General features: G+C 46.5%; 1 protein-coding gene and 1 pseudogene across 1 annotated transcript in view; both read right to left on the bottom strand.

Moving 5' to 3' along the window:
• Positions 1–5747, bottom strand: part of SLC22A3 (solute carrier family 22 member 3) — an 86899-nt gene extending 81152 nt beyond the window's left edge. The window contains exon 1 of the mRNA XM_028103352.2: positions 5322–5747. Within this exon, the coding sequence (XP_027959153.1) occupies positions 5322–5732 (411 nt within the window). The 5' untranslated portion in view covers positions 5733–5747. The remainder of the gene's footprint in view (positions 1–5321) is intronic.
• Positions 5748–12615: 6868 nt separating this feature from the next.
• LOC114209352 (peptidyl-prolyl cis-trans isomerase A pseudogene) lies at positions 12616–13379 on the bottom strand (annotated as a pseudogene).
• Positions 13380–14951: the final 1572 nt, after the last annotated feature.

Here is a 14951-nt window from a genome sequence, read left to right on the forward strand (position 1 = left end):
AAAACTGAGAACATGTACCACCTAGGGATATGCACTAAAAAAAATTTTAAAGACTTATGTCAAAAGGAAGGGGGAAAATGAGAGACTGTATGAAATGATGACCAGATAAAGTGTCAATATAAACCCAAGCATACATGATCTACACAAAGACCATAAATTAAGAATGAAGAGGAAAGAGCTAGAACATTGGCTACAAATGCCTGTAATAGAGGAGGTGAGTGACTGAGTGAAAGTGTTGAAAGTTCTAAATTGTTGAGAAGGTTACAGTATTAAATTTAGGCACTGTTAGGTAAGTGTAGTAAAATGTCAAGGGTAACCACTAAAAGAATTGAAATAAAGGATCTAAACTCCAAACAAATAAAGGAAGGAACAAAATAGAATAAGAAAAACAAAATAAAAAATCATTTTTTAAAGGGAGAGAAAAAAGCATAGAAAGAACAGGACAAAGAAAAATAATATGGTATAACAAGCTCAAATATACCAATGAATACAATAAATGTAAAGAGTCTACGCCTACCAGCTAAAAACAAAATCAAGTTTTATACATTTTATAAGAGATACATCTAAACTCTTAGAACATGTGAAGTTTGAAAGTAACAAGTAACAAAAGATACTAAAAGAAAGCTGGAGTAGCTACGTTAGTATGAGACAAAATAGACACTAGCCAATATACATCATGGATTTTAGATAGGGTCTCTACACACTAATAAAATTTTCAATTCACTGTGAAGGTCACAAGCAAAATCTAATTTGTAGATACACGCATCCGATAAAATTGCCCATGTACGTAAATTTTTAAGTCTGCTGGAAATATAGGGAGGAACGGACAAACCCAACAATATAATGGCAAATTTCAATATTTGTTAATTAATCTTGACAGACCAAGCAAACGGAACGTTAATTAAAATCTAGAATATTTTAACAGCATAAGTGACAAGCTTCAAATATGAGACATCTACAAACCCTGCCCCCAATAGCTAAAGACTGCACATTCTCCTAGAGCACGTACAGAACATTTATGAAAATTGACCTCTTAAAGGCCAAAAAGCAAACTTTAATGAAATCCAAAGAAGCAGTATCACACAGACCATGTTCTCTGACGATACCAAGGTTAAATGAGAAGTCAACAATTAAAAAGACAAAAACATCATGGGCCAAAAACGAAATAATAATGGAAATCACAAATATTGAGAACGGAATAATAATTAAAACCTGCATTTCAAAACTTGTCAGGTACAGTCAAAAAAAGTACATAGAAGGAAATCTATAGCTTTCGATATTTATGCTAGGAAAGAAGAAAGGCTGAAAATAACTGAGCTATGCATCGAACTTCCATCGAAAGAAGCATACCAAGTCAATCCAGGAAACAAGAACAAATAATAAAGAGGAGAAATTAATGAAATAAAAATGAACAGTGACCTATTTGGGTCTTTGAAGTAATAATAAAGCAGATGTCCTCCTGGTGAGGTTGATTCAGCGAGAAACAAGGGAGGCCCAAATATTAGGAATAAAAACCGGGCAGGGCGCCTGGGTGGCTCAGTTGGTTAAGCGACTGCCTTCGGCTCAGGTCATGATCCTGGAGTCCCGGGATCGAGTCCCACATCGGGCTCCCTGCTCAGCGGGGGGGTCTTCTTCTCCCTCTGACCCTCTTCCCTCTCATGCTCTCTGTCTCTCATTCTCTCTCTCTCAAATAAATAAAATCTTTAAAAAATAAAACAACAAAAAACTGGGCAGAAGCAAGATCTTTCTAAAGTGCCCCGAGCACATCAGAGATTGAGCCCAGACTAAAATGTGGGCCTGGAGAGACTTTCTGCAGTTTCCACACCAGCGCAATTCCATGCTTGATAGTCAGTGAGGACAGGATGCTGGCAGCACTCGTGTCTGTGGATTGACCTACTGGGTTGGCCCTGTGTTGTGGGGTAGATGTGTGAGAGGCAGAGCAGACACACGTGAACCCCACAAAGCAAAGCCACCGCCACTCTCTTCAGTGCGGCCCCTACTTCCCTTAAATGGGCTTTGCTTTCATTGTGGGGAAAAAAATGACCTGGAAAGGAGAAACAGGAGTGATTCGGACTATTTTGAAAAGGTGCTCTGAAGCCTGGTTCACTGAGACACTAGAGAGAAGCTCTTTTTCTTTCCTTCCTTCTTTCTTCTTCTTCCTTTTTATTTATTTTTTTTATTTTTATGGCATACAAGCAAACATTTAGAAGTCCTAACATCCATTTCAAAGACTCACTCCCTAGGCAATGAATTGAAATATGTGGGTGGTGGAGGCTCAGACTTTTCTGCATTCTGTCATGCTTTATGCTAGCCAGCATCTGGAAAGCAGACAAGGCTGAGATGCAGACATTAGAAAGTCTGCCCTGAGGAAGTTACGTGTAGGAGAAAAATCGACTGCCTCACCTTGAGCAAAAGAAAGAGTGAGGGGGCTGGATTGAAACAGCCCTGCACTTGGCATTGACTCTGACTTCACTCCTTGGAGCTGTTTTGCTTTCTAAGATGAAAGGACAGTGGGTGAGACTCAAGTGCTCGTTCTACAATGTTCACGTCAAGACGAGAGAGCCATTTCCATTGGCTGGCCTGGCTGATTATGGCTGACTGTGTTCCTGATGCCATGAAATGAAATACAATGGCAGGCTGGCCAGAAGAATGAAGTAAACTTGAAGGTTCCACAGGATTTCCTGCTCTAAAGTGTGAGGGGTTATGTTGCGTGGGCTTGTCCCCAAGACTTTGATCACTACACAGAGGAACGGAGAATGATTTATACTCATGACCCTTGGATCTCAACCCAACTGGGCCACTTAAAAAGTCTGGGACTCTGGCAGGTCCTTCCACATCTCCTGACTCAGGAACCTCTTCTACAAAGCTAGGACAATGATATCTCCCCTCACTGGTGCAAGGAGGAAGCATAATAGCCAAATGGAAACATTCTGGAATCGGGTCTGCCCTTCCACCTTCGAAACTCTCACAATTCACCCCCTTTCCATGATTAATATCTTCAACTTTAAGTCTGTAAAAACACATTGGGTACAGTGTTAACCAAAGACAGAAGTAAAGTTCCTTTAATCCTGACAGAATATGAAAAAACAAAAATTAAATGGATCACCTTCAAAACCAAAGGCAGCAAAATATTAGCCAGGCAGAACTCTGAGAATGAGTTGCCCTGAATGGCTGGACTTCCTGGAGAGATGGGGGAGGGGGTCCCTCTTAAGAATTAAAACATAACAAAAAAGCCAGAAGAAGTGAACTGCTTCTAAACTGGATTAAAAAAAAAAAAAATCTCTCCAATATATTTCAAAGATTTGTTGGTGGCCTTCAGGAGTGCATGCTGAATATCATTCTACTTTTCCTTGAAATGTTTTTATCATTGCTGTGGGCACCCTGAGCAGCCATCCAGCTATAACACTGATGGCATCTGTAAGACTGTGAAGGGCTTAATCCAACCTCTAATTTTACAGATGAGAAAGCTAAGCCCAGGGAGATTAAGCCATTCACCCAAGCCACACCACTAGCTGCAGATAGTACCACACCAGGTCTCCTGACCTTCCACTTTCTACATTGCCTTTTGGGAGCCACTGACCTTCATAAGACTACCTGTCCCTCCTTGAAATGACCCCAGGTCACTTGAAACAACTCCAGAACCCCAGAATGTTTCTCAAGTATCTGGGTACTCACTCACAGATTTCTATGTCTCCCTTCTCTGATGTCCGGCGATCACATTTGCTCACAGAAACACCATTATAGTGCGTGTGCATTTTGCTTTGAAGTCTCATTTTATTCTTCATTTGAGGTCTAAATGTCTTCAAAAAAATCAGGTGTTTTCTCTCCAAGTGGCATCTTCTGATTTGCCTGGGAAGTAAGCACTAAGCAGCTGTGCTAAATGGAATACAAGCAGCCATCAAACAGCTGGTGCTGGAAGGAAGTACTAAGGCTAATGCCCTGTCCCACCGAAGTCCACACCCTGTCCATTTCATCTATGAAATCCCTAACGCAAGACCACCACAGTTTACAAAGCAGTCGTCATCATTACCCACAGATTAAATAGAAGTTAAAGTACCCAGAACAGACACATTGCCCGGCTGGGCTGCCATGGATTTTATCTAGACAGCAATTAGCATAGGACCAAACACACATGGCACTACAGAATATGCATGACCTCAAAGATCTAGAATCCCAAGACCAGAGAGATGAGGTCACCATTAACAGTGACAGAAGAGGCATGGCTAACTCCAAATCTAGTGTTTTCCCCCCTTATTCAAGGAGGTGCTTAAAAAAAAACGTTTATGACAATAACCAAAGTAAAGACAAAATTTTTCTTTCCTAATTTGCCAGAGCACATTCAATCATTTTTTTAGAAATTAAATTGATCTCTGATTGCCCACAAAGTTCAATGAAACTGCTCATTCCCGTGACCCAGCCTCCGTGGAGGCAGTCCCCACAGCTGAGGCACAAAGATGAAGATGCAAACTGCCATCCCAGCCCAGCGTGGAAACAGTGCTGCGGCCAAGGCTGCGGGGCCAGCTAACCCCCAATGCACTGCCTGTCCAAACACACCCAAGCAAATGTGGGGGCTGCCCCCACCTGGCCCAAGGGGCCACCCCTGGGAAGGGGGGAATCTGCCTTGTAAGACTTGTAGCCCTTTTTGCTGCCTTCCTGTAAGTTACTAGCAGGAAAAAAAAAAGAAAGAAAGAAAGTTGAAACTCTTAATTCAAAACCTCAGCTTTCCCAATTTATCTCAGATGTTGCTCTTTGCCCCAAAGCAGTTTTACCAAAAACATGCCCATGGAGATCCCTGACCTCTGTCCCCGTGCACTTCCGATAATCATTTGGGCAACCAGTTGACGTTCGCTCTTCCTTTACCCCCTGAAGACCACAGAGCAATCGGGCCCTGCCCAACCAAGTGGCTCGCCCCAGAAGCCGCGGGTCTCCACCGCGAGTCGGACCATAATTTCCCACTTTTGCACAAACCCATCCCCGCCGGCAATAACGTACGTCGTACCGGACGCTCCGATGCCCGAGGAGGTGAGCGAGAAGCAATCTCCGAACTCAGCAGCTATCCCCGGAGAGATGCCTCTCTCCGTCAACTCACTCGCGGAGGGAAATCGACGACAGGCATTTTCCAGGCATTTCAGACGCGGCCCTTCCGAGAGTGGGGTGCACCTGGCCGGTCCCCAGAGGCCACCAACAGGTGCCAGCCTCCCCGGCCCGGCCGCGGTGGCCGGCCTCCCGCCCTCGACGCGCCGGGGGGCAGCAGGGCACCGTCCCGTCCCGCGGGCCACTCCCCCCCGCCCTTCCCCGAGCGCGGCGGGCGGCGTCCTTACCTCGCTGACGATGGTGGAGTGGGCCTGGGCGTACCGCCAGCCGCCCCGGCACGGCACGAGCGGCGCCGAGCGGTTGGGGAAGGCGGCGAGCGGGTCCGCGCAGCTGAGCGCGTCCGCCGCGGCGCTGGCGTTGGCCGCCTCCAGGAGGTAGCGCCGGCAGCTGCCGTCGCCGCGGCGCTCGGGGGGCGCCGTGCGGTTCCACTCCTCCTCGGGGCTCCAGCCGCAGCGCTCGGCTAGCGCGGCGGCGCTCGGCCCGCGGCACCAGTAGCGCTCGGGCTGGCTGCCCAGGAAGACCACGCCGACGAAGAGGAAGGCGAAGGTGACGCCCGTCAGGCACAGCAGCAGGAACACGCGCCGCTGGAAGCGCCCGAACTCGCCGGCCCTCTGCAGCGCCTCGTCGAAGGAGGGCATGGTGCGCGCGGCCGGCCGCCGCCGGGCCCGACTCCGCGAGCGCGTCCTGCCGCCGGCCGCCCGGCCTCCGAGTGAGCGCGGGCCCCGCCGGCCGCCGCCTCACCCCGCCGCTCCCCCCCCCTCCCTCCGCACCGCGCTCCCCGCCTCACACCCCTGGGCGCCGCGCCAGCCGTCGCCGGCCCTCCGGCCCCGGGGCCCTCGCCTCCCCACCGCGGGCGCCCGCGGCGACCCGGGCCGCGCTCCCCGGGGACGCGGCGGCGGGGTCGGGGTGGGCGCGCGGCGGGGCCCCGGGCGGCGCGGTCTGGCTGAGCGCCACCGCGCGCCAGCCACTCGGCCCGGGCCTGCGAGTGACGGGTGCAGCCTCCGGCCTGGCGCGGAGCTCCATTCGGCCCCTGCCCCCAGCCTGCTCTGCGCTCTGCCCCGGGTCGCGCCCCAGAGGAAAGTTCCAGGGTCACCCACGACTCTCGGAGGTCCCGAGGGCAGCGTGGGGGGACGAAGGACGTGCGCTCCGGGTCCCGCGCCTGTGCCCCGGGGACACCCCTTTAGCCCTCCTGCCCTCGGTGCGCAGAGGCCGCTTGGCGACCCATTGCCGAGCCGGATCCGGGCGGGATTCGATTTCGGTCCCATCTCAGAGATTGCCCAACTTTTTCAAAAAGGCAGCTGCGCAATCTACAGAGTTTAAACGCCTTGTTCAGATTCCGCAAGTTCAGAGTGAAAAACGACCTCGGGCGGGATACACGTTTCCCCAGCCGGGGCCTTCCGACCTACTCTCCCGGCCTGAAACCGCCCGGAAAGGGTATTGGGTTGGTTTGATGGTTGTTTTTAACTTCTTTTACCCGCTCCCAGAGGTCCGCAGAGCTGTGTCCGCACTGGCCTCCAGGCCTCTGCTCCCATCCCTTTGGGCTGCTGTGTCCGGTTCTGGGTCTTCACCGGCCAGCTCGCGGGCCACCCGCCGGCTGCGGGGCTGACAGCGCTGTCCCTGCCCTGGCCTGGCCTCCTCTCTTGCCATGTGTCTTCTGAGAATTTCTCTGGCTCTTCTCTCCAGACCCCCACCCCATCCTCAAAAAAGCTCTGTGCCCTCAGCTTGCTTTTCTTGAAGGGCGGAGAGGTTACCTCCTTCCAGAGCAAGGATTCTGGAGCCAGGACGCTCTCTTCAGCCTGCTTCACCCCCTCACCGGCTTGTGACCTTGGGCAACTTAATTGGCCAGCTCGGTGTTCTCATCTGTCAAATGAGGCTAATTAGTACCCTCCTGGGGTCTCTGTAAAGACTGAATGAATCAATAGATATAAAGTGCCAGGAAAGTGCCCCATGCATGTAGTATATACCCTTTCACGTGTGGGCTACTATTGCTGGTGTTATTTGTGCTGAGTTCTTGCTCTGGAGACTGCAGGGATGTCCTTAGGATTACAGGTCCTTTGTGAAACAAAACACCTGATAGTGTGCAGGGCACACAGCGCGGGCTCCCTTATTGGCAGGTTCTATTGTTCTCTTGTTCCTTGATCTCAGCTACTAAAATCCTATCTATCACCAAGTTAGCAATGACTCCTGTGTGGACATGTCTCATGCTCCAGGCTCTAGCCCATATTTTTAACTGCCCCCCTGGACCCCAGACTCAATCTGTCTTCCTCCCATCCAGCTCTTCCTCCTGCCCCTCCTTTTGGTGTAACCATGGCCCAGCCCCAGACTCTGAATCTCTGGATCTTCTCAACACTCCTCACTTGGCAGGCCTTTCTTCAAATGTCACCTCCCCTCACTACTCCCCCCCCACCCTCAGCCTTCCCCACATCACCCAATACACGCACATACGTGTGTGTGTGTGTGTGTGTGTGTGCAGTCCGCCCCCTTCCCTGCTTCCTCCATCTCACAGATGCATATTCATATCCCTTTGTTTGCTGTATAGCTCACTTATTTATCTTAGTTATGTTCCTCCACTAGAATGCAGGTTCCGTGAGGGCAGAAATTTCTGTTTTGTTCACTCTGTGTTGCGACCACCTAAAACAGTGCCCAGTTCACAGTAGGTGCACATACCTGGCTGCTTCTTGACCCCGCCCCCCAGTGCCCCTGGGGGCTCCCCACCTGCAGCCGGCCTGCTGTCCGGCTTGCTCTCCTCACTGGCTGCCCATGGTGCAGCTCGGCAGAGCCTGCCTTGCCTTCCAGATTAAATCCTTATGTCTCACCCTCCCTTTAAGGGTCCCAACCTCTGTTCCTCACCAAGTTGTCCCTTCAAGTGACAGCCAAACATAGCTACTTGCTAATCCTCAAATCCTTCTTGAACTTTCCTAAATCGATCCCTGTATACACAAAGTTCCCTCTTCCTTCCATTTCACTCTCCTGCCCCTCCCTGCCCACGACCCAGCAGGGCCCGGGCTGAAAGAGGGCACCTGGTTCGTGAAGCGTCCCCCACCACCTCAACTGCCTTCCTTCCCAGGGAATGCCCTCTTTGTCTGTGCTCTTCACACATCTAAGAAACTTCTCGCAAAATTTCACTGCCTTTTTCTTTGTATTGTACTTGTCCGGGTATTTTAATTTTTTTTAATGTAGTATACAGTCAAGTAGACCTAGAGTATTGCTAAGATCACGGACTTTGGAGCCAGACCTACTGGGTCCAAAACCCCTTCTACTTCTTGCAGTGAATGACCTTGGGCAAGTTATTGAGTTGTCTTCCATAAAACTGAGTAAGAATAAACTATCTCATTTTTAAGGCAAATCACTTAGAGTAGTACTTGAAACACGGTAAGTGATATATATGAGTCAGCTATTAAGAAGAGCAATAAAAAAAATATCACCCACCCCCAGAATTAGCAAATGTCATGTTGTTATGTTTGTTTTAAGGATACTGTTATTAAGAACTAGCATTCCTAGACGCAGTTGAAGTCTCCTTCAGATGCCTTCAGATCCTGTTCCCTTTCCCCTCCCTCCCACCCCGAGGCAGACATCCGGCCCTTTCTTGAGAAGGTGGGCCAGGGGAAAAGGCCCACCCAGGCCCAGGAAGAGGCCTTGAGACCATCGGACAGGGAGTCTTGGGGTCCCAGCTCCCAGAGTTTGGGTAGGAGGGATGCGCTGCATCCTCAAAAAGACAGAGCAGAGATGGGCTTCAGGTGGGTACAACCTCTTGGCTCTGGGGCTGGAGCAGAAGAAGGCCAGAGCTCCACTCCCAAAGGCACCAGACCTCTCTTCCCCAGGTGTAGCTATCGTGAAGTTGTTAATATTCATCTTGTCCAGTTTTCATCCTTTTAATACACAGGTATCACACACAAACAATATATAGTACTTGGGGTGCTCTAACATTTACATAAGTGGTCCCATACTCCCCATATTTTCCTGTTACTTCTCGTTTTCAGTCCACATTATATTTTTGAGACTCACGAGCCTATCATTAGCCTTGATAAACGTGGATCTATTTCATTTAATCCATCTGCTACGGATCATTCTTTTGAATGACCGTACTACAATTTATCCATTCCCCGACTGAGACATCTAGCTCATTTTTAATTTTCCACAATTACAAATAACACTGCAATGAACCTGTTGTTCACATTCCCTTGTGCACTTGTGCAAGAACTGTTGAGAGGTAAATGCCTAGAAATAGGTTCGCAGGGCCATAGAGTGTATGTATTTGGAGTTTTGCCAGACATTGCCAAATTGCTTTCGGAGGGGTGGTCCCACCATGTATCCTGCCAGCGTCATATGAGGTTGTTCACATCTGTGCTGACATTTGGCTTTGTTAAACTCAAGCGCACTAGCAGATACTCTGGGTAGAAAATGCAGTCTCACTGTTCTGATTTACGTGTCTTTGATGTAGTCAGATGGAACATATTCTTCATGCTTACTCATCGTTCAGGTTTCATCTTCTGGGAGAGGCCTCTTCATATCCTCTGCCTGTGTTCTCTTCATTATTTGTTTCTTCTTATTGGACTTTTGGGAAGTTAATTTGTTTATTTGTGTATTCTGCTCCTTTATCAACTGTATAGGTTCTGTCTTCTCAGTCTGTTAACTTTGTTTATAGTGTCCTGCTGACTACAAAAAGTTTTAAGTTCAAATGTAGTAAAATATATCAATTTTCTTTATAGCCTCTGGGTTTTTTTGCGTTTTGCTTAAAAAAAAAAAAAAGAAAAGAAAATACTGCATGAATGTGTTTCTGCATTCTCATTCTGTTCTACTGTGCTAGCTCCATGCCAATATTTCCTTGTTAATTATGACAGCTCTATAAGAATTCTGATTACCTGGTAGGGCAAGTCCTGCCTTCTCTCCCTAAACTTGTTCCTCTTCAGAATTATCTTGGTGACTTGGGGGCTTTTTTCTTCCATATAAAATTTCTACTTTACTAAGTGCCATAAAAATTCGGCTGGGATTTTGATGTGGAACTCTGCTTGCGTGTTATTTTTCCCATGGCTTTGTAGGTTTTTGAGAGAAAAGCCAAATCACATTCATCTTTCTATCCTAACCCATTGGTATCTATTTTCTATCTGCACATGTGACTATTTAAATTTAATTTAATTAAAATTAAGGAAAATAAAAAATTCTGTTCCTTATGAGCCATGTTTCAAGTGTTCAACAGCCAATGTGGCTAATGGCTACCATATTGGACTAAGCAGATACAGAACATTTCCTTCGCCACAGAAAGTTCTGTTGGACAGTGCAGATCTAGACATAGTGATCATTAAATGTTTGCTGAAGAGACATGATAAGAATCAATTGACCTACAACCTTCAGCCTTTGTAAAACATCCTAACTTTATTCTTTTTGAAAAGGTAATTGTTTGGGTTTTTCACATGAAATTTTATAGTTGGCATTTTTTATTACATTTAGGAATGGATATACCAAGTATTCGGGTGTATTTACCACATATTGAGTTACCAAAATATGTCATAATGACATTTATGCTGTTTGTAAAGCACAAAAAAATTGGTTTGCTTAGGAATACTATAATAAATCTTGAAATTAAACTTTTCAAAAAGGTCCATTGAAAGAAAATTGAGCAAGTGAATTGGTACATGTATGCAGGGCTAAGGAAAAAAATTAGGAATTGTATTTTCTTTTTAGTTTTTTAATAAATGGGTGAGAATATCTGAAACACTCTCATTCTTACCATATTTGGCACAGAGTAGCTATTTTTTAACTTAGTTTGTAAATGTTGTAAAAGCTACAAGTCACTCCCATTATTATGGCCTAACTCTGGACCCTAACATTGATTTAGATGGACCACTATTCATAATTATCTTTTTCTGACCCATTCTCTTGCTATCTGATTACAATTTGGACATCCCTATAAGAAAGTTTCTGGTTTGGGGGGAAACACTATACATACTATTATCCTTTTTGTAATCAATGCTCACGCTATACTTGACCATCTAGGAACTTAGACTTAAAGTCCTCTTTGGAGAAGGTGTAGCCTTGGCGAAAACCTGCGGAAATATTCCAGAGTTGAATTTTGACAAGGCAGAAAAACTCAGTGAAGTCCAAGAGACTTGTAGAGTTCCTGTTTATTCTGCTGATGATATGGCAGCAAGCCCTTCACCACTTCCCTTCTAGTACTTGTGGGTTTTGTGCTGTTCTCACAAGTGCAAGGTGAAGTGCATTGCAACTCTTGGAAACCTTTTCATCACAAATGGTTTAGTCCAGGAATGGCAAGTGGGTTTCTTTTTATGCCCCACCACCCATCTTTTGGCAGAAGCTATCTAGAGGATACCTTTATTGAGAACAACTTTGAGGTTGAGTCCAAAACAGTCCATGATTGATTGGTAATGTCAGATCGGGGGGTGGGGGTGGGAAACAGTAGTACAAGTGTGAAAGAGTGGTCATCCTTCTATTGGTCAGTGCAGCCTGGCAAGTGCCAAATTGCCATAATACTGCCTCTGGGTCTCCAAGGCTCAGAACATCTATTACTTTGGGGATTTGTGAAGGTCTTGGTGAAAAGCCACTGTGCAATTTATTACTAAAATATTGTCCGGAGGTTCCTGCCATTGAACCGCATTGTGGACGAAACTGTCTTTTAGTGGGGTGCCTTCAATAGTTTGAGAGTGGTCCCCCTGGGCTGAACATTCAAGAGAGATGCACTGTTTCTGAATCTCAGTGCCATCACACATAAGTCCCATTAATGCAATCTTTGAATGAGAGCAGGCAGTCTTGAGAAAGGGGCAGGCATCAATTAAAACTTGAGTCACCTCTCAACTAATTAAACTTAAAAACTGAAGAATAACACCTTCATTGAAAATTACCTTCTAGAAACATAGTTACTGAAATGGAATGATGCTCACAACCTGTTCCATAAAAGAAATAGGTGACAAAGACTGCATTTGATACCAGCGCATCTCAGCCTACCTGTGGTAAAAGAGTCATGTTTGTCTGTTTCCTATCTATTGCAAACCAGTATGTGGTTTTACTGGGCATAAAGAGCTTGAAGCTCACAACACATACAACCCCAAAGTGAACTCAACAACATCAGAACTGGTCTACATCCTGTTCAAGGAGACCTGTCCACCAGTCACTTACTTCATGGCGATGTCAGATAGTACAAAAGTTTCTATATGCTTACTCCCAATTTCTGCACTCATCTGACTGCAAACAGAGGACAGCAATTCATAGACTGGCTCTTAATAGTGCATTCTATGCAATCCAATTTTTGGTAAAATAACATATATTTATATTTATATTTATATTTATATTTATATAAGAAGTCTTTACTGTACCCTCGGTACACAAATAGATGTTCTAACACTGCAGGCCTTCAACGAGTATTTGTGGATTGACTGACTTCTCCAGAGTCCATATGTGCATGAAAGATGGTCTAGAGGGATGAGCGCCGTGTTCACAAAGTCACACCAAGGGCCTTTGAATGTTTAGCTGATTTCATGAGCTAAAGGCTTTCTTTCCTTTTTTTTTTTTTTTTTTTTGTGATTTAGGTTTTATTTCATCATCATCAACTGAACTCTGCCATCCAGCTAGACCTGGGGAGAAGGAACCATGGAGCCCGCAGAACTGCAGCAAGAGCACAGAGATTCTGGGGTATCTCGAGCAGGTGGGAGTGGAGGGGTGCTCTCCCGAGCTACACAAGGAATGGTCTGGTAGTTAAGATAAAACACGAGTCGGATTTCCTAGATCTGTCCACAGTCAGCAATGGTGATCTTCTTGCTGGTCTTGCCATTCCTGGACCCAAAGCGCTCCATGGCCTCCACGATGTTCATGCCCTCTTTGACCTTGCCGAAGACCACGTGCTTGCCGTCCAACCACTCAGTCTTGGCAGTGCAGATGAAGAACTGGGAACCGTTCGTGTTGGGTCCAGCGTTGGCCATGGACAGGATGCCAGGACCCGTGTGCTTCAGGATGAAATTCTCATCATCAAACTTCTCCCCATAGATGGACTTGCCTCCAGTGCCGTTGTGGCGTGTGAAGTCGTCCCCCCCCACCCCCCCGCCCGCCCGGCACATAAATCCCGGAATAATCCTGTGAAAGCAGGAACTTTTATAACCAAATCCTTTCTCCCCAGTGCTCAGGGCACGGAAGTTCTCTGCTGTCTTTGGAACTTTGTCTGCAAATAGCTCGAAGGAGACGCGGCCCAAGGGCTCGCCGTCCACGGCGATATCGAAGAACACTGGGGGGTTGACCATGGCTGGGCGGCGAAGGCGGCTCCGGGTCGGTGGCGTCTGCAAGGCCGAGCTAAAGGCTTTCAATTTGCAGATTACTCTCCTTTTGGAATTAATTTTTGTTTGACTTTGTAAATCACAGATGCTTACTTTCCCAGTCTATATCGGAGTCAAAAAGTAAGTTCTAGTTCTGGTTGGGCCAATAAATAATTTCTTTCTAAAAGTACAATGAAGTTAAGATCATGAGATCGTTTCCTGGCAAGAAGATGCAGTGAGTTCAAGTTCTCCTTTCCTTTAAATACAAAGACAAAAATGTATAAATTGAGGTAATCTGGGTCCTTTTTAGCGCAGTTTGAATGAACGTATTAACACTGGTGTCCTAATGCAGGTTGTGAAATGCTGGTAGATGGAATATCCAATTTTGTGAGATTTTAAAGCTCTGTCTTAACATGAAAAGGTGAAAGCTATCTGAAAAATTCAAAATGAAACCTTTTTAAAATGTGGCCTGAAGGAATAGCATGAGTATAAGAATACCCAGCATGAAATTTTTCTATAAATAACAATGATCTATGGCTATTGGACAGGAGTATACACAAATATTTCTGTTTTATTTTTTTCTATATTTTTATTGGATTAATTGTGGTCTAGGTGATTGTACCATTTATCTTGAGTGTAGCAATTGGACGGCTGTGTTTGAGACACGACTATAAATATTAGGAGAAGAGGCCAGGCGGAAAAGAAGATGTTATAGATAGGAAACTAGTATGAGCAGCAAGATGGGGAGAGGATAATAAATCTCTATTTCATTTTCATATTAAGATGCCTTAGACTCTGGAACCCAGAGTCTAAATTCTAATCCCAAATGTACAGTGAGATAAGAAGTATGTGGGATGTGTTTACTTGTCCTAAAAACAGATTAGAGCTCTCCGTGTTACTCATTTCTGCCCTCTCTGCCAGGCAGGGCCGCTGAGACCATGGGTCTCTCTCGTGCCTCATGGGGGAAGCCCATCGCCTTCCTCAGCTCAGCCTCAGGCTTCAGTGAGCGGCCAGGCTGACACCCCCCTCTGAGCCCCATAACATTCTCCTCGAGAGGTGTCCTCAGAAAGCAGAGGCTCCCCACGGGAGTTCACTGTACCAAAAGGCAGGCTACTGTTCCTTTCAGTCTTTTCATCTAAACGAAAACTTCCTGCCAGCCGGTCTTTCCTATGCCCTTCACCCCTGACACTCAGGCTCTCTGGTGAACTTCATGGACCCAAACTCTGCCCAGGACACGCTGTGCGCTTTCCCCCTACATCCTTTCTCCCCCTCAGAACCACACTCCCCCAGGAATATGGTCCTTTTACGGAGGAGAAACACAGGCTTGGGAAGATTAACATCACTTGTTCAAATGTCCCCCGAGTGTCAGTAGCTAATGGGGAATGCAGACTGTTTCTGCGTTCCCAGCCACCTGCGTCGGGGGAGGGGGGGCGTCGCCTCCACCGAGATGCTGCCTTTGCCTTTTCTTTCGTACTTTTCCCATGACCTTCATGTGAGTACAAGACATTTTTTGCTTTTGCTTTAGACCTGGGTCTGGTTTTGTTTTGTTTGTTTTAAGTAAAACCACCTTATGCTTTCTGTAACGATCTCTGTACAATA

This window comes from Eumetopias jubatus, unplaced genomic scaffold, assembly GCF_037043125.1.
Source record: "Eumetopias jubatus isolate StellerSeaLion01/CBP00866 unplaced genomic scaffold, mEumJub1_p1.0 scaffold_6, whole genome shotgun sequence".
Taxonomy (NCBI): domain Eukaryota; kingdom Metazoa; phylum Chordata; class Mammalia; order Carnivora; family Otariidae; genus Eumetopias; species Eumetopias jubatus.